This window comes from Pieris napi, chromosome 15, assembly GCF_905475465.1.
Source record: "Pieris napi chromosome 15, ilPieNapi1.2, whole genome shotgun sequence".
In the NCBI taxonomy this organism is placed as follows: Eukaryota; Metazoa; Arthropoda; class Insecta; order Lepidoptera; family Pieridae; genus Pieris; species Pieris napi.
In genome coordinates this window covers 10,607,083-10,628,625 of record NC_062248.1, presented here as the reverse complement: position 1 = coordinate 10,628,625, position 21,543 = coordinate 10,607,083, and the positions used below count along the sequence as shown (strand labels likewise).

The 21,543-nt window shown below is 37.6% G+C and overlaps 2 protein-coding genes across 4 annotated transcripts in view; one reads left to right on the top strand and one right to left on the bottom strand.

The window, feature by feature from the left end:
• LOC125056855 (myotubularin-related protein 13) overlaps positions 1-21,543 on the top strand; it is a 96,676-nt gene that overhangs the window by 52,415 nt on the left and 22,718 nt on the right. For all 3 annotated transcript variants that reach the window (XM_047660172.1, XM_047660171.1, XM_047660170.1), the window contains exons 10-17: positions 4,932-5,065; positions 5,589-5,700; positions 6,436-6,620; positions 16,800-16,935; positions 17,165-17,286; positions 17,902-17,999; positions 18,746-18,908; positions 19,122-19,227. In XM_047660172.1, coding sequence (XP_047516128.1) covers positions 4,932-5,065; positions 5,589-5,700; positions 6,436-6,620; positions 16,800-16,935; positions 17,165-17,286; positions 17,902-17,999; positions 18,746-18,908; positions 19,122-19,227 — 1,056 coding nt within the window. The remainder of the gene's footprint in view (positions 1-4,931; positions 5,066-5,588; positions 5,701-6,435; positions 6,621-16,799; positions 16,936-17,164; positions 17,287-17,901; positions 18,000-18,745; positions 18,909-19,121; positions 19,228-21,543) is intronic.
• On the bottom strand, positions 7,508-12,868 carry LOC125056856. Its single transcript, XM_047660173.1, has 4 exons — positions 12,799-12,868; positions 10,916-11,074; positions 9,928-10,089; positions 7,508-7,715 (listed from the first exon to the last, which is right to left on the bottom strand). The coding sequence occupies exons 1-4, from the start codon at positions 12,865-12,867 to the stop codon at positions 7,542-7,544; spliced, it is 564 nt and encodes a 187-aa protein (XP_047516129.1). The 5' UTR covers position 12,868; the 3' UTR covers positions 7,508-7,541.

The following is a 21,543-nucleotide window of genomic DNA, read 5'->3' as shown; positions in this document are numbered from 1 at the left end:
AGAAGCAATGTATACTTAGCCATGAAGTGCGATACATACCGAGTGAAATAGTTCCGCTTGGATAGAATAGATGGCGCTGTAATCGCCTCAACTTCATACTTATCTTAACCAGCTAGGACGTTGTCATTTCCACAGTCATAGCGTTGTGTACTTTCGCCGCGTGCGGTCGAAACCGAAACGACTCAATAACGACTTAAAACCTTATAGTCTTTCTTAGTGTTAATTATTAGCAAAACGTATTATTTATACATTACAAGTGCGTAATAGACTCACGATGCCGATAAGGCCGGCGCCGGGGCCGATCAGGCAGGTAGTCTAAAAAAGTGTCGAGCAAGGTCACAAACAAGACAAAGAGGACTCCAGGTGCACCAGCAGCGCGTCTGATAGCGAGTCGGAGCGCGAGGGACCGCCACAAAAGAAAAGGAAACGAGTAGCACAGGTAACGGTCGATCCCACGATCGACGCGTTATATAATCAGGTGAGTTTCCTCACAAATTTTATAATGCATCAACAATATGTACCAAATGTCAACGCCAGTGCGTCCAATGACGAGGGTACCCACCGCCCGACCTAGTTGGTCGGTCTATAGCGATTTTTTTATTAATCCGTCGACCGGGAAAAACATTACAAAATAAATATATAAAAATTATAAAAATATAATAATATATTGAGCTTATAAAACTCCAACATTTTAATACTCCCACGTGGTAACACATTAGATCCAAAAAAGCCCTGATAGACATAATGACGTCTCCAGGCTTTTGTAACCTTAAAATTAAAGACGAAATACGTTCGTCTTATGTCAAAGGGAATTACTACAATCTGGGTTACAAAAAATCATAAACTGGACTCGTAATAACCCAACGGAATTAAAACCCGCAAATCTTTTCACAAAAATATCCAATATTTTTGGTAATGAATCACCTTCTCACAAATTGCATGAACAAACCCTGCAAATTGTATGCGGAAAACGAGCGGAATGTATAGAAACTACGCGTAAAAAATTAATAAGTGAGATTTCGGACAAAAGTATTCAAACTGCGCTTAGTAATATACCTCCTATAGCGAGGAATTTTTATTTGACAAAAATAAGCTCGCGTCCCTCATACAATCCCTTGGTGGGCCGCAATTCTGGTTATCTCCGCCGCAACCTTCAAGAGTAAGAGAGCTTTTTAAACCTAGATACAAAGAATCGTCAGCCAGTCCAGGCACAAAATGGAAAAAAATATTTTTGTAATACATACATAAAACAAGAAACGATGCGAACGTTTAACACGAAAATCAAACTACCCGTTGTCTAACAATGACGGAAAAAAATTACTATCCAACACAATTCAAGGATTCCGCATACCTCTGTACAAGAAACCGCTTTTGTTAATGCCAACAAATCGAATAGTAAGTGAATACGCAACCGAACCGTCACCTGCGATATCGCAGATAATCAAAGAACTCCTGAATCAGGCAAGGTATCCTACAAACAGTTCTCAACAAAACCCTCAGTTTTATATCCATAATGGTTCTTCGCAGGAAAAGCGACGGCACGATGCGTCCTATTGTAGATTTGCGAGAACTAAACCGATTCTTGAAGACAAAACATTTTCGGTTGATCTCCCACGGCTTAGTCCCAGACTTTCTTCAACCAGGGGACTGGATGATAAATAGATTTATCACAAGCCTATTTTCATGTACCGGCAGCGAGATTACACCGACCTTTCTTAAGGCTCAGCTAAAAAGGGCAGTTATACGAAAATATGACTTGCCTTCCTTTTGGGCTAGCGTCAGTACCACACCTTTTCTCTGCAGTATCATGTTGGGTCGCGGAGACCTTACGTGCGAAGGGATGTCGAGTGCTAGTCTTCCTAGACGACTACCTTCTGGTCAACCAAGACCACTCCAAGTTAAATCTCAGGCCGCGGAGGCCGTGAGACACTTGGAACACCGTCGAAGTTAAATTATCAGGCCGCGGAGGCCGTGAGACACTTGGAACACCGTCCAAGTTAAATTATCAGGCCGCGGAGGCCGAGAGACACTTGGAACACCTTCCAAGTTAGATTCTCAGGCCGCGGAGGCCGTGAGACACTTGGAACACCTAGGTTTGAAAATCAATTACCAAAAAATCCGTATTGGTACCAACCCAAAATTTAGAATACCTTGGAATTCGCTGGAATACTATGGTCAATGTGATGTCGCTACCCAAGGTACAAATACAGCGCAAAAACCATAGTTATGCGTTGTATTCGCGAGTTACAAAGCTTTGCTAGGGCAAGTAAACTTCGCAAACTTTGTCGTGCCCCGTCGTGGGAGGCTTCACGGTCACCAGCTACAAATCTTTCTGCGACAATTCAACAAGATCCGACCCCGTCGAGGTCAACTGCTGTCTCAGATTGTAGGGCAGGAACTGATGTGGTGGCTCGGAGCTACTCATCAGACGACGCCTATACACAAAGAACCTGCAACCCACTTGCTAGCGACGGACGCCTCGGATTGGGGTTGGGGGGGGCCACATCTCCTTGACGGGAACCTTGTCAGGAAAATGGTCATACCAACAGAAAACATGGCACTGCAACAAAAAGGACTTATATGCAGTGATAGCCGCAATAAAAATAAATGTAAAAATATTACAAAACACACACGTGTTAATACAATCGGACAAATGAAACTCTGATTGCATACATTCAAACGTGGAACGAAATCGATAGGGTTACTTACACTAACCTTCAAACTATTGCACCTGACGGACAAATTCAACATAACTCTGTCGGTACATTACCTACCAGGGTGATCATAGCAGACAGATTATAAAGGGGAAAAAAGGCTGCGTAGTGGCACCTTCTTCCTCTACTAGCATGGGTGTTTCCCCCTCCAAATCCCTGAGTTTTAGCACACCTAAACCAGGCGACGGGAACCTATCTGATAGTTGCTTCAGATTGGCCGCGAGGTTTCTGGCTGCAGGACCTGAAATCCAGGTCTCTAGATCACCCCCACGAAATTCAACACCTATCGCAGACACTCCTAGATACGACAATTGCACTGTCTCCTCCACAAATACAAGCATTGACCCTAAAAGTTTGGGAAATTGGGGGTGGGGTGCCCAAATAAAAGACTGGTCCACACTGGAAAAAGATCTACTTTTGAAGAGTTGGTCACTGCACCTGTCCACTTATTTACCCGCAATCAAAAGAGGGCTGACATGGTGTGACAACTCTCAAGTGAACCCAAAATCCCCTCAAACAGCCGATATTGCAAAAAATTTAATATCACTTTTTCTAAAAGAAAATTTATTTATTTATTTAATTATAAGTAATCTTACAGCTAACATACATAATATTACAAAACAAACACTTAGTCAGTACAGAAAGCCAAAACAGAAATTTATCCTATCAACCATCCTTGTTCGCAAATCGGCAATTTTAACTTTTTGCGGTCCCCATGTAGAACAACAAACATTTTCAAATTTTATTACTAAACACACCCTCAGGGTATTAGGAGTAGCTAAACCAAAAGTCGTGAAATCATCCGTCACGTGGGACCCGCGAATAGTACTAGACTGGCTTTCATCCAACCCTCCTAGGGACACTTTATTCGATACGGCTCGCAGAACAGCCACAGTATTGCATTTAGCATTGGGCCGCAGATTTCACTTTATTAGAAATTACTAACGAGCAATTCGTGGATGATGGTGGTAACATTTCTTTAACACCGGTATTCGAATCTAAGACAGACACTCAAGACGCCAGTCAACATGGAAACTTTCTGAACACCACGATAAAACATGTGCCCTATCACTTTAGTGAGACTTCAGTTAGTCCTGACGACTCATTGGTCTAGTGGTTAGTACCCCTGACTGCGAATCCATGGGTCCCAGGTTCGATTCCCGGCTGGGACGAACATTGATGTGATGAGCATTTGGTCTTGGGTGTTTAAATATGTAATTATATGTCTATCTTTCTATAATATGTATGTGTATCTGTTGCCTGGTACCCATAACACAAGCTTCACCAGCTTGGCATGGGACTGGGTCAATTGGTGTGAACTGTCTTTAAAAAAAAAAAAAAAATATAGCTTTGAGTAATAGGTACAAGAAGATCTCAAGTAAAAAATTTAAACAATATTTTTATATCCATCAACAGCAAAATAATTGGGTCGAAATTCAACCACTAGATGAAATTTTTTATTACACGGAGTAATTGGAAATCTTCAAATACGAGTACATACATTCTTTAATCATTACTGCCGCGAGATACTCTCGTAGAGAAAACTCATCACTCTTTCTTTAATACATTTGCACCATCGTAATTATAGAAATACCTTGTTGTGATGATAGGAAGTTTATATTATTATGTTAATTGTACATCTCAATCAATATAGTTATATTTATACCGTAACTAAGAATAATATTTATTGCTAAATACTTATGCTTTGATTAAGAATATTGGCAAGTAAATAAAATAGTTATATAAACAATAACGGCTTTAGCTAAAGCCTTTAATTCTTCATAATCATCATAGCGTTGTGTTTTATACTGTACTTTATACATCCACCAGCAGATAACAAACACGTCTTCATTATACAATGCTGTATGTTTTCCGGAGGCACATCAATATGACGGTTTTACATAACAATAAAACCGATATTATGTGCCGAGAAGGAAAACATACAGCATTGTAGGAAGCTCTTCCTGGTGAAGACTCTATGACTGTGGAAATGACAACGTCCTAGCTGGTTAAGATAAGTATGAAGTTGAGGCGATTACAGCGCCATCTATTCTATCCAAGCGGAACTATTTCACTCGGTATGTATCGCACTTCATGGCTAAGTATACATTGCTTCTTCATTATACAATGCTGTATGTTTTCCTTCTCGGCACATAATATCGGTTTTATTGTTATGTAAAACCGTCATATTAAAATACACGAATAACATATTTGTAGATATTCCAACAACGTATCCTTCGGCCGCCAGAGGGCGCTGAATCGAGAATACACCAACCGCCTTTACCGACGCTTTGCGCTGCCAGAGTGCAACAAGTCATAGACGAGAGAGCCGCCACTAATAATCTTGAGAAGTAAGTATTTTGTGAATAACACAAATGTGTATCTGTGTCACTCATGAGTACTATAGTTTTTTATTAGTGAAAGAATTCACAATACACGTTCAGTAGTACCACACTATACTTCTTAAAAATTATACTAAGATCTTGGGAATAAAATGATGGAATGACGGATCTCATCCTAAAAGGATAAAATTTTAATTATATGTACTTATTATTTTTTAATATCAACCTTTTTTCCACGGGATCCCTATTTTCTATCTCTTCTTCAGTCTCTTATAAAGCATTGAAATATTTTCTTCGTATAATTGATTGTAATGTTTTTTGTTTCGTTTAATGTTAAATTTCAGTTTTCTTTCATTTTTTATTAAAATTTTTGTCTATTAATGTTTTCTGTTTCATATATCTTGTATATGTAATCTGTTTTGGCTTTTTTATAATATATATGTTAGATGAAGGATTACTAATAAATACATAAATAATTGAAGTAAAAGGCATATTTAGATTTTGTCGTTTTACATATCTTGTAATATTCCAGGTTACAAGCGATAAGATTACCAGCCCCACGAATAATACCCCCAGCAGCGCCACCTACCGGCGCCGTGGAACTCACGCAACTATTACTCACTAACTCTGCGAGACGGCTTGAGGTACGTCATTATGTATAAGTATAATTTGTCTAAAATCTATTCTTTATGACACGGATCAGACTTCTTCGTCCGATATAATTATTTAACGATTGAAACGCAGACATTTTAAGTCTAAATTTTATACCTATATCAGTACTCTCCAAACTAAGAAGGATTTTTAATAATGTATCAGTTAAGCTAAATTAACGTTTTGGGTGTCTCTCACCTCAAATATAAGATTTCACTAAGGGGGCGTTCAAGTATTACGTCATGCAATTTTTAGAGATTATTGGACCCCCCCCCCCAAAGTTCATTACGTAATACTTGAACGCTCCCTAATTTTAAATTGTTTTGCTTTTTAACTTCGTCCCACCTGCCTCGTTTCGACACCGTACGAGTCGTATTCCAAATTTCATCAACATCACTTGATGTCTGGAAGTCTTCCACAGTCCGTTTCACAAGGCATTTTCTTTTGCGAACTGTGGAATCGACTACCGTTGGGGGTCTTCCCTGAGAGATACGACCTTCAACTATTTAAAATTAGAGTGAACTCCTTTTTGAGGGGTCAAACGCCGTCAACGCACCCATGGGCTACGATGAATGCCCTTTTTGGGCGTCCTGTTTGCCCCCTATTATATAAAATAAATAAAAATCTCCCCAAAACGTCTAAATTACTTAACGCAATATGTCTTTATGGGGCACTCTATCATTTTTATATATTATTTATTTTATTATATAAACCAATTTAATTTCCAGGTGCTAAGGTCGTGTATAGCGGCGATATTCGAATGTCGTTACGCAGACGCACGCAAATCCTTTCCCGCGGTTCTACGTGCACTACGCGCGCCGAACGCACGGACCGCGCTCGTCAACGACCTGGCGTCACGACTGCCGACCAACAAGCATATACTCCATCATCATCAGTTCGATCTTATTGTGAGGTATGTGAACTTTTGCACACATTGTAAGATAGTAACAATTCACCAAATTTCACTATTTTCAATTAATCATACTACTTTAAGATAGGTCGTAAAGTCGACTGAAACTAACGATAAATACTAGTAATACTTCCCACTTCCCTTTGGTGTTTAAATGTTATGAGTAATAACCAAAATGTACCTTTTAGAGGTAAAAGAGAGCAGTTATGGTCTAGTAGTCTAATTGTACGATTATCGTTGCTGAGTTTCGAACTCCGGCTGTGTAGTATTGTACTTTCAACGTTGTGAGGCCGGCAATAAAAAGATATAAAAAGTGGTCAAATCCCACAAAATGATCACGAGAAAGGTACAGAAGTTTGAGGTCACGATCAAAGGATATAGCGCTTTAGTTTTTAAGGTAAAATTTTTACGGAACGTCACGAAGATGTGCAGCGTTTTTTCGAATATTGAGAGAGAGTGAGAAGGGTGAATAACCTTATAGAAATTCTATTCTAAAAATTAAAATTTCGTAAAGAGAATTTATGAAATATTAGTATTTTATACTTAATGCAAAATAATTAATTGTAATCTCAAATGACGTTGTAACTTGTAAATTAAAATGCCACTTGTTTTTAGTATCGAAGAAAAAAATTAAAAAAAAAAATTTATTTATTATTTGTATTAATTTTCGACACTTAATATTTAATGGCACTTAAATCATTAAATTCCTAACATATCTTCCTTTTTCCCTCCCTCTAAATATCGGTAATCTAAACTGTAAATATGAACAAGACTTAAAAATTAGTTTGCCAAAGAAGTGTCACTTCTGACATGTGTACTTAGTACGCACGCACTTTTTTTGAGTTGAAAAGTTTCCGTCATACATTCGTCATAAAAAAAATGTACACTTATAAATTATAGGAAGATATTTATTAACATAAACCTTTATCCCCTGTTACAAATATTGTCTTCTTCCTCCCTAAACTCGACGTGTGCCCTGAAGCACGCCACGCGGACGTTATCTTTCACGATAAATGCGTCACCGGTGAACTCCCCATATATGGACTCCTCTGGCATCTCACAGTGGTCGAAGTAGAAGTCCTCGATTTTGTAGGAACCCTGAAACATTTTATTTCTTCTCATGTCACACTCAAAAGACAAAGTGACCTCCTTTTCATAAGAAAAGAATTTGATAATCCTCCGATTTTTAAACATTGGTTGCAAACAGATTAGTCTAATTGCACCGTTTTATAATAATAATAATTTATTGAAGTGAAACTTCTTTATCGGGGTTGGAAAAAAATTTAGTGTAACATTTTTTCGTTACGCGTCACGTTTTTCGTTACGCGCCATCTTTTGAAGTAAAACTTCTTTATCGACGTATGGGAGAAATTTTGTAGCAGGTTACGCGCCATGTTGCTTTTTGAAGTCAAACTTCTTTATCGGCGTTGGAAAAAAATTTACACACATTTTTCGGTTACGCGCCATCTTTTTCTTGTCCCTACCGCGGTTGATCCGAAGAGATTCGAAGCCATTAGTAACAAAAATATATAATAACGATAACAATGATAGTAATAATTCTATTATAATTAATGAAATTCTGTAATAATCTTAGTAGTAAAATGAAATAATGAAATAATTGTATTTGTATTCATGTCTATGATAATAAAAGCCTTTTGTTAAACTTTATCTAATTTAACTTTATTTAACCAATTTCTGTAAAGTTGCATATAGTAGATCATTTTTCGAAAAATAAGGTCATAAAGAAGTTTCACTTCTTACGTGTGTACACCTAGTACACGCACACATTTTTATTTATTGCAAGAATATGGTACAAAAATATTAAGGTGGTACAATCGTAATTTCGCATATTCTGCCACATACAATAGCGTGCAAATTTGTCTTAAGGAATTTTAAATTATTAGTCAAAGTCAATTCTTATATTATCTGTATCGTATATATCATACTTTATTAAATTTATATCAATAAGTAAAATAATCATGCCTGTCATATCTCTCTTTTCATCACAGTGTCAGAAAGAGACGGAAAGAGTAATTTTGTTAAATGTGTGTAAATATAATAGTTTAGTTTTTTACGAATAAGAGGGTAGATATTAAAAATTGAATAAATAACTCTTTGCTAGCATAACCTATCACAAATAAATCCTAATGGCGTTAAATGATATCATATTAGAGATTGAAAATTCTTATAAACGTAGTCCTGTGTGTGAGAGAGAAAGAAGAGATTTTAAATAGGCATTGTATTTGCGTACGTTTATCTGATTGGCTATTTATTTATGGTATTTTTTTTCTTTGATTTCTTTGAAAAGATTTCTATAATAACGTCTTTAACTTAATGCTACAAAGTTATTAATTCCTACCTACAAATTTTAAGACTATCAGATTAATTTTTCTAATTTTTCTTGTGTACATAAGAAAAAAAACAGTCGGTCTATCTTCTGTTACCCGTGTTCCGTCACTACTAAAATGCGATATGTCCCCTGAAATCTTGCGATGCAGTGAATACATATCTATCTAAATATGTAAAAGTAAGTTGTGTTATTTACACAAAATTTGACAGTTAGAAGTTTTGAAGTTGATCGGTTGATGTGTTTATTTCGAGTTTCTATTAGCTTATCGACATCATCATTGACATTGCTGCGACCAAACAATTTTTTTTCCGGCAAAGCCGTAATGCAATCAATGGGTGGACCGATTTTGATGAGTTTAAGTGGATTCGAGAAAAGTCTGGTTATTTACAGTTAGATATTTTTTGTAAATTTCTTTAGTTTGATGTGTTGTATTTAAAAGCGTCTACACACGGCCCTTAAATCAGAGGCAATATCGGAGTCACTTCCCCGAGGTGAGCACCCTAGATCGCCTCATGTGTAGGCAAATCTTACCCTAATTTGAGTATGGGAGCGTTCAAGTATTACGACACGCAATTTTTGGAGATTATTGACACCCCCCCCCCCATGTAACGCGCCGTAACGTTTTTCTGTACCCAACTATAGTAAAACGTTTCGTGACCACTTAGTGACTCTTTATACTTAAAAGTTACCATTATTTGGTGTAACGTACTGGAAAGTCGAAAATAATATTAACAATAACGCGTAATTCAAACCCCGCCCGCATCGTAACGTTTTACAAAAGGACCCCTCCCCCAAAATTCGTTACGTAATACTTAAACTATGCTACTGTTGATTCGTACTACCGATTTCATCCCCACCACTATTGTTCCGAAATCGCCACTGAGATTAGGGCCGTGTGCTTTAAGATGTGTGTACAGCGTCTGTCGGGTCCGCTATTTAATCAATATAAATAATACTCACCGGTTCGACAGGAAAACGTGGAGGATCGATTCCTCCCATAGTAAAAGCTACTTCCATATTCTCTTTGGCATATTTCTCGGCAAACATTCCTATATCATTGTCTGTAACTACTTGAACTTGTTTGCATCCACCGTCTGTATGCTTGCAAATGTCTATTAAAATCTGTAAAACAAAATTACATGGATTAAACTGATCAGAATTGCTTAGTATTAACAATTGATAAATTACATTTGAAAGTAATCATGAAACATGTTTGCTATTATTTATTTATTTACACTTGATTAAATTTATAGAAAAAAATAACAGTCTTCAATGCGGTTAGGCGCAACGTCAACATCCAGTCCTCATAAATAAATCGTTTAAAAATAGTAATTATTGAAGATACGGAATAAAACGTAAGTAACAAACTGTATACCACAGGAAAAGATATCTCCTTCCTTGGAAGTGGATATAACAGGAAAATTTATGTTTTAATTTGTTAAATTCATTCTTCGAATTTATCAAAAGAACTAAAAGTGCGGGAACTATTCTAGTGCAAGTGACACTAAAGTAATAAATTCTATATAAGACACTTGGAATTTGTATGTGGACTCGTGAAAAAAAAAAGAAAAAAGTGCGTACGTGACCTGCAGCAAGTTAACGTTTACTTTTCATTAGTCATTCCTTTCAAACGTCATACTATATATAGACTTTATTACTATAATTGTGGCCACTATCCTAGAGAAGTACAAATAATTTCGATAGGTTTATATAAAAATTTCAGTGGCGCAACAACCTCTTTAGGTCTGGGCCTCAGATTTCTGTATCTGTTCAAATGATCGCCGTCAACCTTTTGCAGGCAAGCCGAATTTCCTCACGATGTTTTCACCGTTCGAGCGAATGTTAAATTTGATAAAAGAAACTCCATTGGTGCATAGCCGGGGATCGAACCTACGACCTCAGGGATGGAAACATTTGTATCTTAATCCTATAATTTCTGCAAAATTACCCCATAGCCATCGCCTACGGTTTCATATACGTCCAATGCTGCATCATATACGTCATGCGTACGATTTAGTTTGTGCTTGTTGACCGTGATGTTGGCGGCGACTCGTGGCAGTTCTTCATCGCAATTATTTATTCCGTGGACAAACCATAGACCAGGGCCCTGTTATGTTTAAATCTTTATATATATAATTCTTCTGTGAGTGTGTATGTCACTGAACTTCTCTCAAACGACTGGACCGATTTTGATGGAATTTTTTGTGTGTGTTCAAGGGGATCTGGGAATGGTTTAGATTCACAAATCAGCCCGCCAGATGGCGCTGCAGTCGGTACTTTCATACTTTGCTTTACTAATCGCTTGAAATATCATGCAGGACAACGTCTGTCGGGTCCACTAGTTATTTAATAAAATCAAATACACCACTACACGCAATACTCGTCGAGCGAGTTTGCTTATCTTGCCAAAGCCGTGCACAAATTATTTAAAGAGGTATGAGGGTGTGCAATTGTTTAATCAGTTGCCGTCTATGGTTCGTAACATTAGCGTGATTAATTCAAAAGGGCATTAAAGATACACATCAGAATGAGCCCATTAGACTAAAATTGGGCTGATGGCGACGTGTATCTCGTTCGTATATACTTTATATTAAATTTCTCATGGTAATAAAAAATAATTTTTGTAATGTGAAATAAAGTTCTTTAAACATTATTGTTAACCTTTATAAATAAATATCAGTGGCCTCAGATTTCTGAATCTGTTTCATGATCATTTTTAAATATAATAGGCAAGTAGGCTTCCAGTGTCTGACACACGCCGTAGCCTTTTTTGGTCTAAGACGTGTCGGTTTCCTCACGATGTTTTCCTTCACCGTTCGAGCGAATGTTAAATGCGCACATAGAAAGTACATTGGTGCACCGCCGGGGATCGAATCTACGACCTCAGGGATGAGAGTCGCACGCAGAAGCCATTAGGCCAACACTGCTCCGCACAGTCAAGTACCGTTAACATGTCAAAAGGAAGAGACTGACTGCCCACGAAACAGGGACTCTTACTGTTTCTTTTTAACTAAATCTCCTTTTATTGTGAATATTAAAGTTTCTTCTTTCTATGAAACATACAGAGTATTCGACAAAGTACCTATTCATATTACACGCTTTATATTAGCTTCACCTGTATGTATCTATGTATGTATGTATGTAACCGACTCCTTCGGACTCGATTTTGACCCACTTTTAACGGACAGATTTAATTCAAACTTTGCGCACCTGTCAAAGATCGATGACAATGCAATAATCCGAAAAAAAAAAATTAACTAAACAATGAATAATAGTTTAAAAAAACTAAAAACACGCTTTTAAAGCACATCAAACTAAAAAGTGAAAAATAATTCCTAATTTAGGCTGAAAATGGTAATTAACAAAAAATACTGGTATTATTGTGAAAAAGCGTGGCGCGCTCTGTGCCATATTTTGCGCCTATCGAGCAACCCACGCTTTTTCACAATAATACCAGTATTTTTTGTTCATTACCATTTTCAGCCTAAATTAGGAATTATTTTTCACTTTTTAGTTTGATGTGCTTTAAAAGCGTGTTTTTTATTTTTTAAAACTATTATTTATTTTACCCTACAAACGTATTCAGGGTTCGAATTAAGTCTAATCCAATCACTATAAACTACCCAGAGACTTAACATTAAGAACGCCTTTATGAACAATCAGCTGAACTTAAGGAAATGTAAAATGAAATTTGATAAATTTTGAAAAGAGTATTCTACCGAGAAGTGAAGAGCTTTGATTATAGTTTAAAAGCTTATAAATTATAATGAGGTGCAATTGAAAGCATGAAAAGATCTAAACATTATATATTTTTAATATCAAATATCTTACCCCATCCATATTAGCGTGGGCGTAATTAATGGCGCAAAGCAACGCCGTAATACAAAATAGGACAAACATTTTGAATAGTACTCGCAACGAACTCGCCATATATAAATACGTCGATTAATTCCTATCACAGGTTGTATCTTCATTCCGTGACTAACGCGATGTTTGAATATCCGTTTTACTATTGTATTGTTACATGGTCAATATTTCCTTTGGAGAATTTTGGGGTTCGGTTGATAAATAAATATGTTGTTTGTTAAGTGAGAAGAGATCGTGGACCGAGAACTGTAATAGCTCTCTTTAACTAATCACATTTATTTTTAGTGTAGGTGTATGAAGAATATAGAAGGGAAAAATAAGTGCATGGTTTTCTTTCAATTTTTTAATATTCCTTCAGGTACCATAACTTCTGCTAATTATTCAAAGACTTAAAACTAGACGTAAAAGTACATAAATTAAGCAAAATATTGTATTTATTACATTAGCACACACACTAAATAATTATTATAGATTGTAGAAAATCATTATGTTTTTCTCTCATTTGTTTAAATCTTTACACAACTCTCTGCTAATTTTCCAATTTTAGACATTTATAATTTATAAAAAATTTCGAAACAGAAGTTATTATGCGTAGTGTAAATAAACTAAAATCTAATACACCTCCGGGTCCAGATATGATTCCGGCTTATATAATTAAAGGACTGGCAGAATATTTAATATTGCCTATATCGCATATTTTCAATATTATTTTATATTCAGGGGTCTACCCAACGTTATGGAAGACATCCCGCGTGACCCCAGTTCCTAATGGTAGGGGAGCCCACGATGCTAAATGGGGATTTACTCGAGCGTCGTAGAGACCTATTGGGATGCAAAGCTTAGATAAAAAGAAGAAAAAAATGTTATATGATAAATTCCTTTTCATCGGTGGGGGAAGCGGCTATAGATAGTTAAATATGTAAAAAAAAACTGTTGCATGGACATCCTCGAGCGCGTCAGATATTGATAGCATCTATGCCCTACGTATTTTTAATAATGTACGTATGTTAATCTGATCGTTTGCATGATGCGGGTGGTTGTATTTAAGGGTTGAAAATTAAAAAAAAAAAATTTTTATCGAGCGCGTCAGATTTTCTAAGGGAGTGTTAAGTGCACCAAAAAAAAGCTCTCATTCACTAATCTGACGATTTCGATGGGACGCAAACCCACAGCCATTTTCTTAATTTGCAAAAAAAAATCGCAATTTTGAAATACTCAAGCGCGTCAGATTAAGATATATGTGGTTCATCTTTATGTTCTAAACGTACTGTCTCATAATCTGACGATTATCTAGAGGGATTCGCCTGATCTGCCAAAAAAAAATAGAAAAACGGTTCACCTAAAGGGCCATCCCTGCAACTTCCCGCTAATTCCATTCCTGGGCGCTTAAAATTGATATTTTGAGCTCGCTGAGTTCAAAGAAATAACATTTCTATGCATTTGAGCTCTCCCAGCTCGAAAGTCTGATAGAAGTTTCATAGAACACTATTTTTGGAATTTTCAAACCGCAATAACTTTTGAATGGATCAAGCAATTTTCACGCGGTTGGCGGCATTCGACGCAGTTTTATCATCCTCATAAATAATTTTGCAATTTTAATTGATCGAACCACAAATTTCGGAGTAATCCCGAAAAAACACTTTTTCGGGTTTCTTTCGTGTACGATATCTCTCGAACGAATCAACCGCTTTAGACCAGCTTGGTGGCGATCGACGTGGTTTTTCAAGCTCAAAGGCGGATTAGTTTTTGAAGTTGATCGATAAAGAAACCACTTTAAAAAAAAAAAATTCTTATTTTTTTAAGATTTTTCAAAATTTCTCAAAATCTATCGGTCCGAATCGGTTCAAATTCACAGGAAATGTAATTTTGAGGGAAATATTTAGAACGCCGTTTAGTAGATTCCGATCGGTTTAAGGAAATGTAGGCATCACGCAGCTGCACGCATTTAACTTTATCGACGAATTTTTGTTATTTCGGCTTGCGGAAATCGTCAGATTATATATTTTTCATTATTATTGAATTATTTCCTTCAAAATAAAAAAAAAATTAGCTACGCTCGAGAATGTCGAGATGACGTTTTTTTTTTTACAACTTTGTTGCCCTCCCCTTTTTTTCCGTCACTCTCAAATTGTCAGATTAGTGGAATATACACTTTTTAGGATGTAATTAACTCACCCTACCTTAATCTGACGCGCTCGGGAATTTCTGATGGTCAATTTTTTTTTACTAAACTGATCCTGTCTCCTTCACGTGCGGCTTTATATATGGGCCTCATATTTTGTGGAGGTACTTAACCGGGTACAAGGTATCCCCCTATATATTAATCTGCCGCGCTTTAGTAAATCCCGAAATCCCCTCTTGGGCTCCCCTACCATAAAGCTGATTGTAGAAGCAGAGCTGAAAACTACAGGCCTATCGCGATTCTGTGTACGCTGGCGAAGGTGTTTGAAATGTCCTTACACTCATTAATGTTGCCTAAATGCATTCCCCACATCACTCCTTGCCAGCACGCCTTTCTTCCACGCAGATCAGTTAATACTAATCTATTGACTTTGGCTGACATGGTATCGCGTGAAATTGATAGGCGGTGTCAGGTGGATGTAGTGTATTTGGATTTCCACAAAGCGTTTGATCGAGTAGACAACGACATTCTTCTCCAAAAGCTGGCCGCAATTGGGTGTGGACCTGTTCTGCTTAAGTTTTTTTCTAGTTACCTATCAAATCGTAACCAATATGTTAAATATGGACAATATATCTCGCAGCCTTATCCGACAATTTCTGGTATTAGCCAGGGTTCAAACCTGGGACCGTTGCTATTTTTAATAATGATTAACGACCTTCCAAGCGTTATCAAATATTCCAAAATACTATTATTTGCTGACGACGTTAAGGTCTTTAAAATAATTGAGACTGACAATGATCGTCTGTGTATGCAACTTGATTTGGATGAACTGCTGCATTGGAGTGAATTAAATAAACTCCAATTCAACTATGACAAATGTGAAGTGATGACCTTTAGTGCCTCTCCGAATAAAATACTCTGCGACTATGGCATAGGATCGAAAGTTATTAGGCGCGTAGACAGAGTCCGCGACTTGGGTGTCCTTTTCGTGCCCGATCTTTCATTTGCGGAGCATATTCGGACGATTACGGATGCTGCTTTTAGGAGATTAGGGTTTGTCCTGCGAAATTCGGTTGGTCTGACGGACACTGCCACTAGGGTGCTATATTCATCATTAGTAAGGCCAATTCTCGAAACCAGCTGCGTCATATGGTCCCCTTATGAAAGGTATTATGGGGATATGATTGAACGAGTTCAAAAGAAGTTCCTGAGAAATCTGTATAAAAGAAGATACAATTTCTTTCCTTACCTCTACCCTACAAAGTTCTTGATGGGGGTGTTAGGGTATAATTCATTAGAGCTTCGTAGGGATTTTTCGGTGGTCAGGTTTGGTTTGAGTGTAATTAAGAATGAAACGGAAAGCGCATACTTGCTGGGAGAGATCATGAGGCTATACGTCCCGGACAAATATTGCCGCTGCCGGAAACATAACCTTTTCGCTGTGCGTTCGGCTCGCACTGTCCAGCGACAACAAGCGCCCATTCCCCGGCTACTCTCACTGCTTAATGGGTTTCTCGACTCTTCACCGGAGAGCGACCTGTTTGGGAAGCTTATGGGGGTGGTATACTGTGCTTTCAGAGTGTACCTGGAGGGGATAAGGGGGGTAATGCTACCCTGTGTTGTAAATCTTAATTGTATTTTATTGTATTGTTTATTGTTTTTTAGTCTAAGTTTGGCCATTGTGCTGTTATTAAATAAATAAATAAATAAATAATCTAAACATACTAAAAGATTACAGGTATTTAAATACTCCTTTTCTCTTTCTTATGTATTCCCAACGACCACAGGTTGAACTTTTTGAGAGTTCATTAAACAAAAGTTGTATATTATATGTCTCTTTCAGGTTACTAAACTGCGCTCTCCAATCAGCGACGGCGTTGGACGAGCACACGATAGCGGCGGCCGTTCTTCCTCTAGCGACTGCGTACTGCAGAAAACTGTGTACGGGCGTCATTCAGTACGCCTATATGTGTATACAGGTATTTAAAATATTTATTAACATTTAAAAAGATCCCGCATATCCACTTTATATATAGGTACTTTCTAGAAGTTTCATTATTGGTTCTTTTGACATTTGTTTTGTTCTTTTCCGGGAACAGAATAAATCTTCACAATAATTATAGCCCGTTACTCAGAAATAGTGTAGCATTTATAATATAGTTAAATTCAATGTTAACGTTCGTTGGTGTTCATATTAATTCTCTCCAGGAACATGCAGTATGGACGAGTCAGCAGTTCTGGGAGGCTGCGTTCTATCAAGACGTACAGAAAGATATCAAGGCTTTTTACCTGCCGAGCCCAACGCATCACCAACGGGTGCCTAGCCCCAGGTAATCTTTGAAATTGCTGCTAGTTCTGTAACCAGGGAATTGTGATAAAAATGAATGGTGTGGCGGTGGACAGTGGCGCTACAACCTCTTTATTTATGATCATTTTCCAATCTAATAGGCGAGTAGGTGATCAGCCTCCAGTGCCTGACACACGCCGACGACTTTTTGGGTCTAAGACATGTCAAATTGTGAAATGGAACGCACCTCGCGCGCTGATTCGTTGAACGGCATACATTCGACAACAAACTAATTAACCAACAAATATGGTGGCGCGGGGCCCGCATATTTGACGGTTTCACTTCGATAGATTACAATATACCGAATAATAATACGTTAATCGTAAGCACGTTCGACAGTTCATAATCTCGCGAGATAAATTACAAAATAACGGTAATTATAATTTTACGGTGACATATGTACAAGTATTTATAGAAGAAGAAAAAATTTGACGATAGTGTAGTGTTAGTGATTAACATAAACTTGGCGCAGTTTTTTTTGCCATTTCACTTTTAGAAGAACCGGGGAAAGTCCTGGCAAATATTTTCTTTCGTAAAATACAGTTATTGTGCAAATAATGCGTTAAAAATAAAAGACTAAAAGATAATCTTGTTTCAGAGAAGATGAAGAATACATATCATTGTTGAAGGCACAAGAGCCAAGTGCGTTAGAGATAGCGGCCGAACAGATGAGAATATGGCCGACCTTGGCTTCCGGTAAGCAATAATACTAAAAAAGTGCGTGCGTACAAAGTACACATGTCAGAAGTGAAACTTCTTTGTAAATTAATTATTACTAAGGTAAAAGCCCTAATAGATGATCATGTACCAGTATATGATCACTCCATGTATTTGTATATCTATATTCACACTGTATATGTGCTAATGATAATATAAATAAATTAAAAATTAGCGTTTACCGCTCAAGACGTTTTGCGACAGAATTGCCTTCGAAAGTTCTAATATGTAGCTACTAAATGAATACATCAACCAATAGTGTGTATTTTTTCTTGATCTATCTTACTCTCTTTCTCATTATAGCTCTCTCCCACCTATGGCTCAATGTCACTGTGCGTGATGCGACGTTCGCTCTATCTCACTCTCTCTCTCGATCTTTCTCACTTGATTGCTCCCTACTCTCACTCCATGGCTATATGCTTCATGCTATGTTCGTCCTTTCTCACTCTCTCAATCGGTCTCAATAGCTCTCTCCCTTTTCTCCGACAAAAACGCTCATCTTCGTGACGTTTTTTTAAAATTTTTACCCTCATGCGCCTAAAGAATTAACTTAATAATTAACCTTTTTAATTAACTTAATCCCTCCATAACTGCGCTCTCATTCACGCGGAACATCGTCAGTAATAAATGCAACTGAATTTAAGAAATCTATTCTATCCTATTTGCGGAACATCTCCAACGCTAAAGAATAGTCAGAATATCGTTGTAGTACGTGTACCTTCCAGAGAAGCAAGCGGAGCTGATAGCGAGCGAGGAGTCGACCCTATACAGCCAGGCCATACACTACGCGAACCGTATGGTGTACTTGCTTTTGCCGCTAGAGGGCGCCGGGAGAAGAGCGGATGTCCGGCCGGATGACGATCGAGGCACTAATAGTGTTAGCAATAGGTAATGTTCTTTATGTTTTTTATAAAGGTTTTTTCAGGTGGACAGTTCCTCTAACATAAAGGGAGACAGGTGCGTTGCCGGCCTTTTAGGAATTGGTACGGTCTTTTCTTGAAGGACCCTAAGTCGAATTAAATAAGCAGTTTTTATAAAATTTGTAAAACTCCTCTATGCATTGGTTTTTCATAAAAGTTAACAGAGTTCTCCTTACTTCAGTGTAGCGGAATCAGATAGTGCTGATGCAGAATCCGGCTTTGAGGAGGCAGACCCTGGCGAAGCGGGAAACAACGTTATCAAGATGGTCTCCAGATTTGTTGATAAGGTACATAAACGGGTAATCGCCCGAATTTTCCGTAAATGAGTGTTTTAGCTGTAATGACAGTAGATATGACTATTGAGGGAATCAAATTTCTAGAAGACGTGCTCCAGATTTTGGTTCTTAAGGCATATAATAATATTATTTTATTATTATTATTTGTTATTTTAATTCACGATTGATAAATAATGCGTATTGGGTATTATATTGTTTTAACAAATAGATAGAAACTATGATAGGTTAGTTTGTTCTGATAAAAACGTGTTGATTCTACTTAATACAATTAAAAGTCTAGTTATAATAACTGTTCGGGCTGCTGCCAAAACACTTTAATGATATTTAAATAAAAGATTGCTTTGCTCTTAAAAACTAATTTAATGAGTGATCGCGGTGATGGTTGATGATACACTGATGTTATAGAAAAGAGTCGCGCGCAGGCGGCGATCTAACTATATATACTTATGCTATTTTACAAGGTGTTCGGTTACTTTCCGAACAAGCTCCCGGGCGGGAGAAGAAAAAAAACAAAATGCTTAAAATTATACATGATAGAAAAAAAATTTACTGATAAAAAAATAATAAAAAAATGAGTGTTTATGTTACACGACACTATCTTCGATTATCGAGAATGCCTTTCGCGCACTAACACTTTCACTTTCATTGTATTTCATTACAACCACAGTACACACACATTGCACACTAGAAGCGAACCGAATGGCAAAAGAAAATTTCTTAATTTTAATTTCTAATTTTTATTGTTTGTGATGTCTTATTTTATTTTATGTTTTCTTTAAGTATTGTTATTTCGTGTGTTTATGTGTGTGTGTTTTTGTTTGTAATAAATGTTATGTCTATGTCTATGTCTGTCTATGTCATTGTGAACCACTGATTGTATTTCACTATTATCACTGCGTTGCGCGCCCGGTGAGAGCACCAGACGCCGCCGACGCCGACACCTCCTCCAGGCGACGACGAGCGCCGCGCACGCGCACGCGGCAACCAGGCTGTAGCTGATGGAGTATTGATGTATGTCGTGGCTCGATAGCTCAGGCATTTCATCCATGTTGCTCTTAATGTTCTATATCGATTGCGAATGCGGATCTTTGCTCATTGATAATGATCAACCGACTTGCATATTGTAGCTCGTGCGGCGTTAAATAGATAGGTTCCTCTAGTGAATTCCTCCTTACTATTTTTTGAAGATTTTGATCGGTTTCATATATCAAGATTTTCCGATACATTTTTTCTATGTCGGCGACGAAGCCGACTTTATATTGTCTCCATGATAAAATTAGTGATTGCAAGTCTTTTTGTAAATTCGGACCTTTGTACATTAAATCATTAAGACTGAACCCAGACGACGTCTTTGCTGACCCACTCATAGCGTAGGAATTTGCTCGCGTCGGCACGATGCACGCCGTGGTGCGGGAGATAACATTCCGGGGAAGCCCTTTCGTTATACATGTATATACAAGGTGTCATATGACCTAAGTCTAGATATTCCTGCATGAATTGTTTGTAACTTGTTGCCAAATTAGGATCCTTTGCTAGTTTCTTTTCGATGTTTCGATATTGTGCTATTGCTATGTGTTTAGACTCTCCTAGTTTCTCTTCAAAATTTTCTGTCATTGGTAACCTGACCTGGTACCGTCCGTCTTCGAGTCTTTTTGTTGTTTGCTTGTAAAAGTCAATACAATGTTGATCATCTGTGGACATTGAATACTCCTCCGTTATACCCTCGATCTCCCAAAATTGTTTCAGGTCTTCGAAGTTGCTGAGTACAACGTTGCAGTGAAATGATTGGGGCATGTTTCCGCAGAGAATCCAGCCAAGGCGCGTTTGTTGTGCTATTGGTTGTGATTGATGTTCGCCCTTGACTATCCCGTTTAAGATTATAGATGCGTAGACATCCGCTCCGAATAGTAGATCGATTGGTCTACTCATATTATAATTAGGGTCCGCTAATTTTATGTTATCTAAATACGGTAGAAACGGTCTATCGAAGCTGTGATTCGGCAAGCTTTTGATTAAGTTGTTGATAATTAAAACTTCGGTTTCGAATGAATAATCATCGTTGACAGACGCGCACTTGATAGTGAGCATGCCTTTGCAATTATTCTGCTTTTGACCGACTCCAAAGATAGAGCCGTTACATTTTTGCCGTTGTAAACCTAATGATTGAGCAGCCTTTTCCGAAATTAATGATATCTGGGATCCTTGGTCAATCAGGACCCTCATTATTTGCTGTGAACCATCGATTGCCGTGATTTTGACTTCTGCGGTCGCTAAGAGAACTTCGGTTCCCATTCCCACGGCTACATG

Excerpts from the sequence above, each read along its gene's own strand:
- LOC125056856 (XM_047660173.1), bottom strand. The coding sequence starts at position 12,867 with ATGTTTGTCCTATTTTGTATTACGGCGTTGCTTTGCGCCATTAATTAC. Across the intron at positions 10,090-10,915 it reads CCGTAGGCGATGGCTATGGG|ATTTTAATAGACATTTGCAA; the intron begins GTAATTTTGCAG and ends TTTGTTTTACAG. Across the intron at positions 7,716-9,927 it reads CACGTTTTCCTGTCGAACCG|GGTTCCTACAAAATCGAGGA; the intron begins GTGAGTATTATT and ends AAAATGTTTCAG.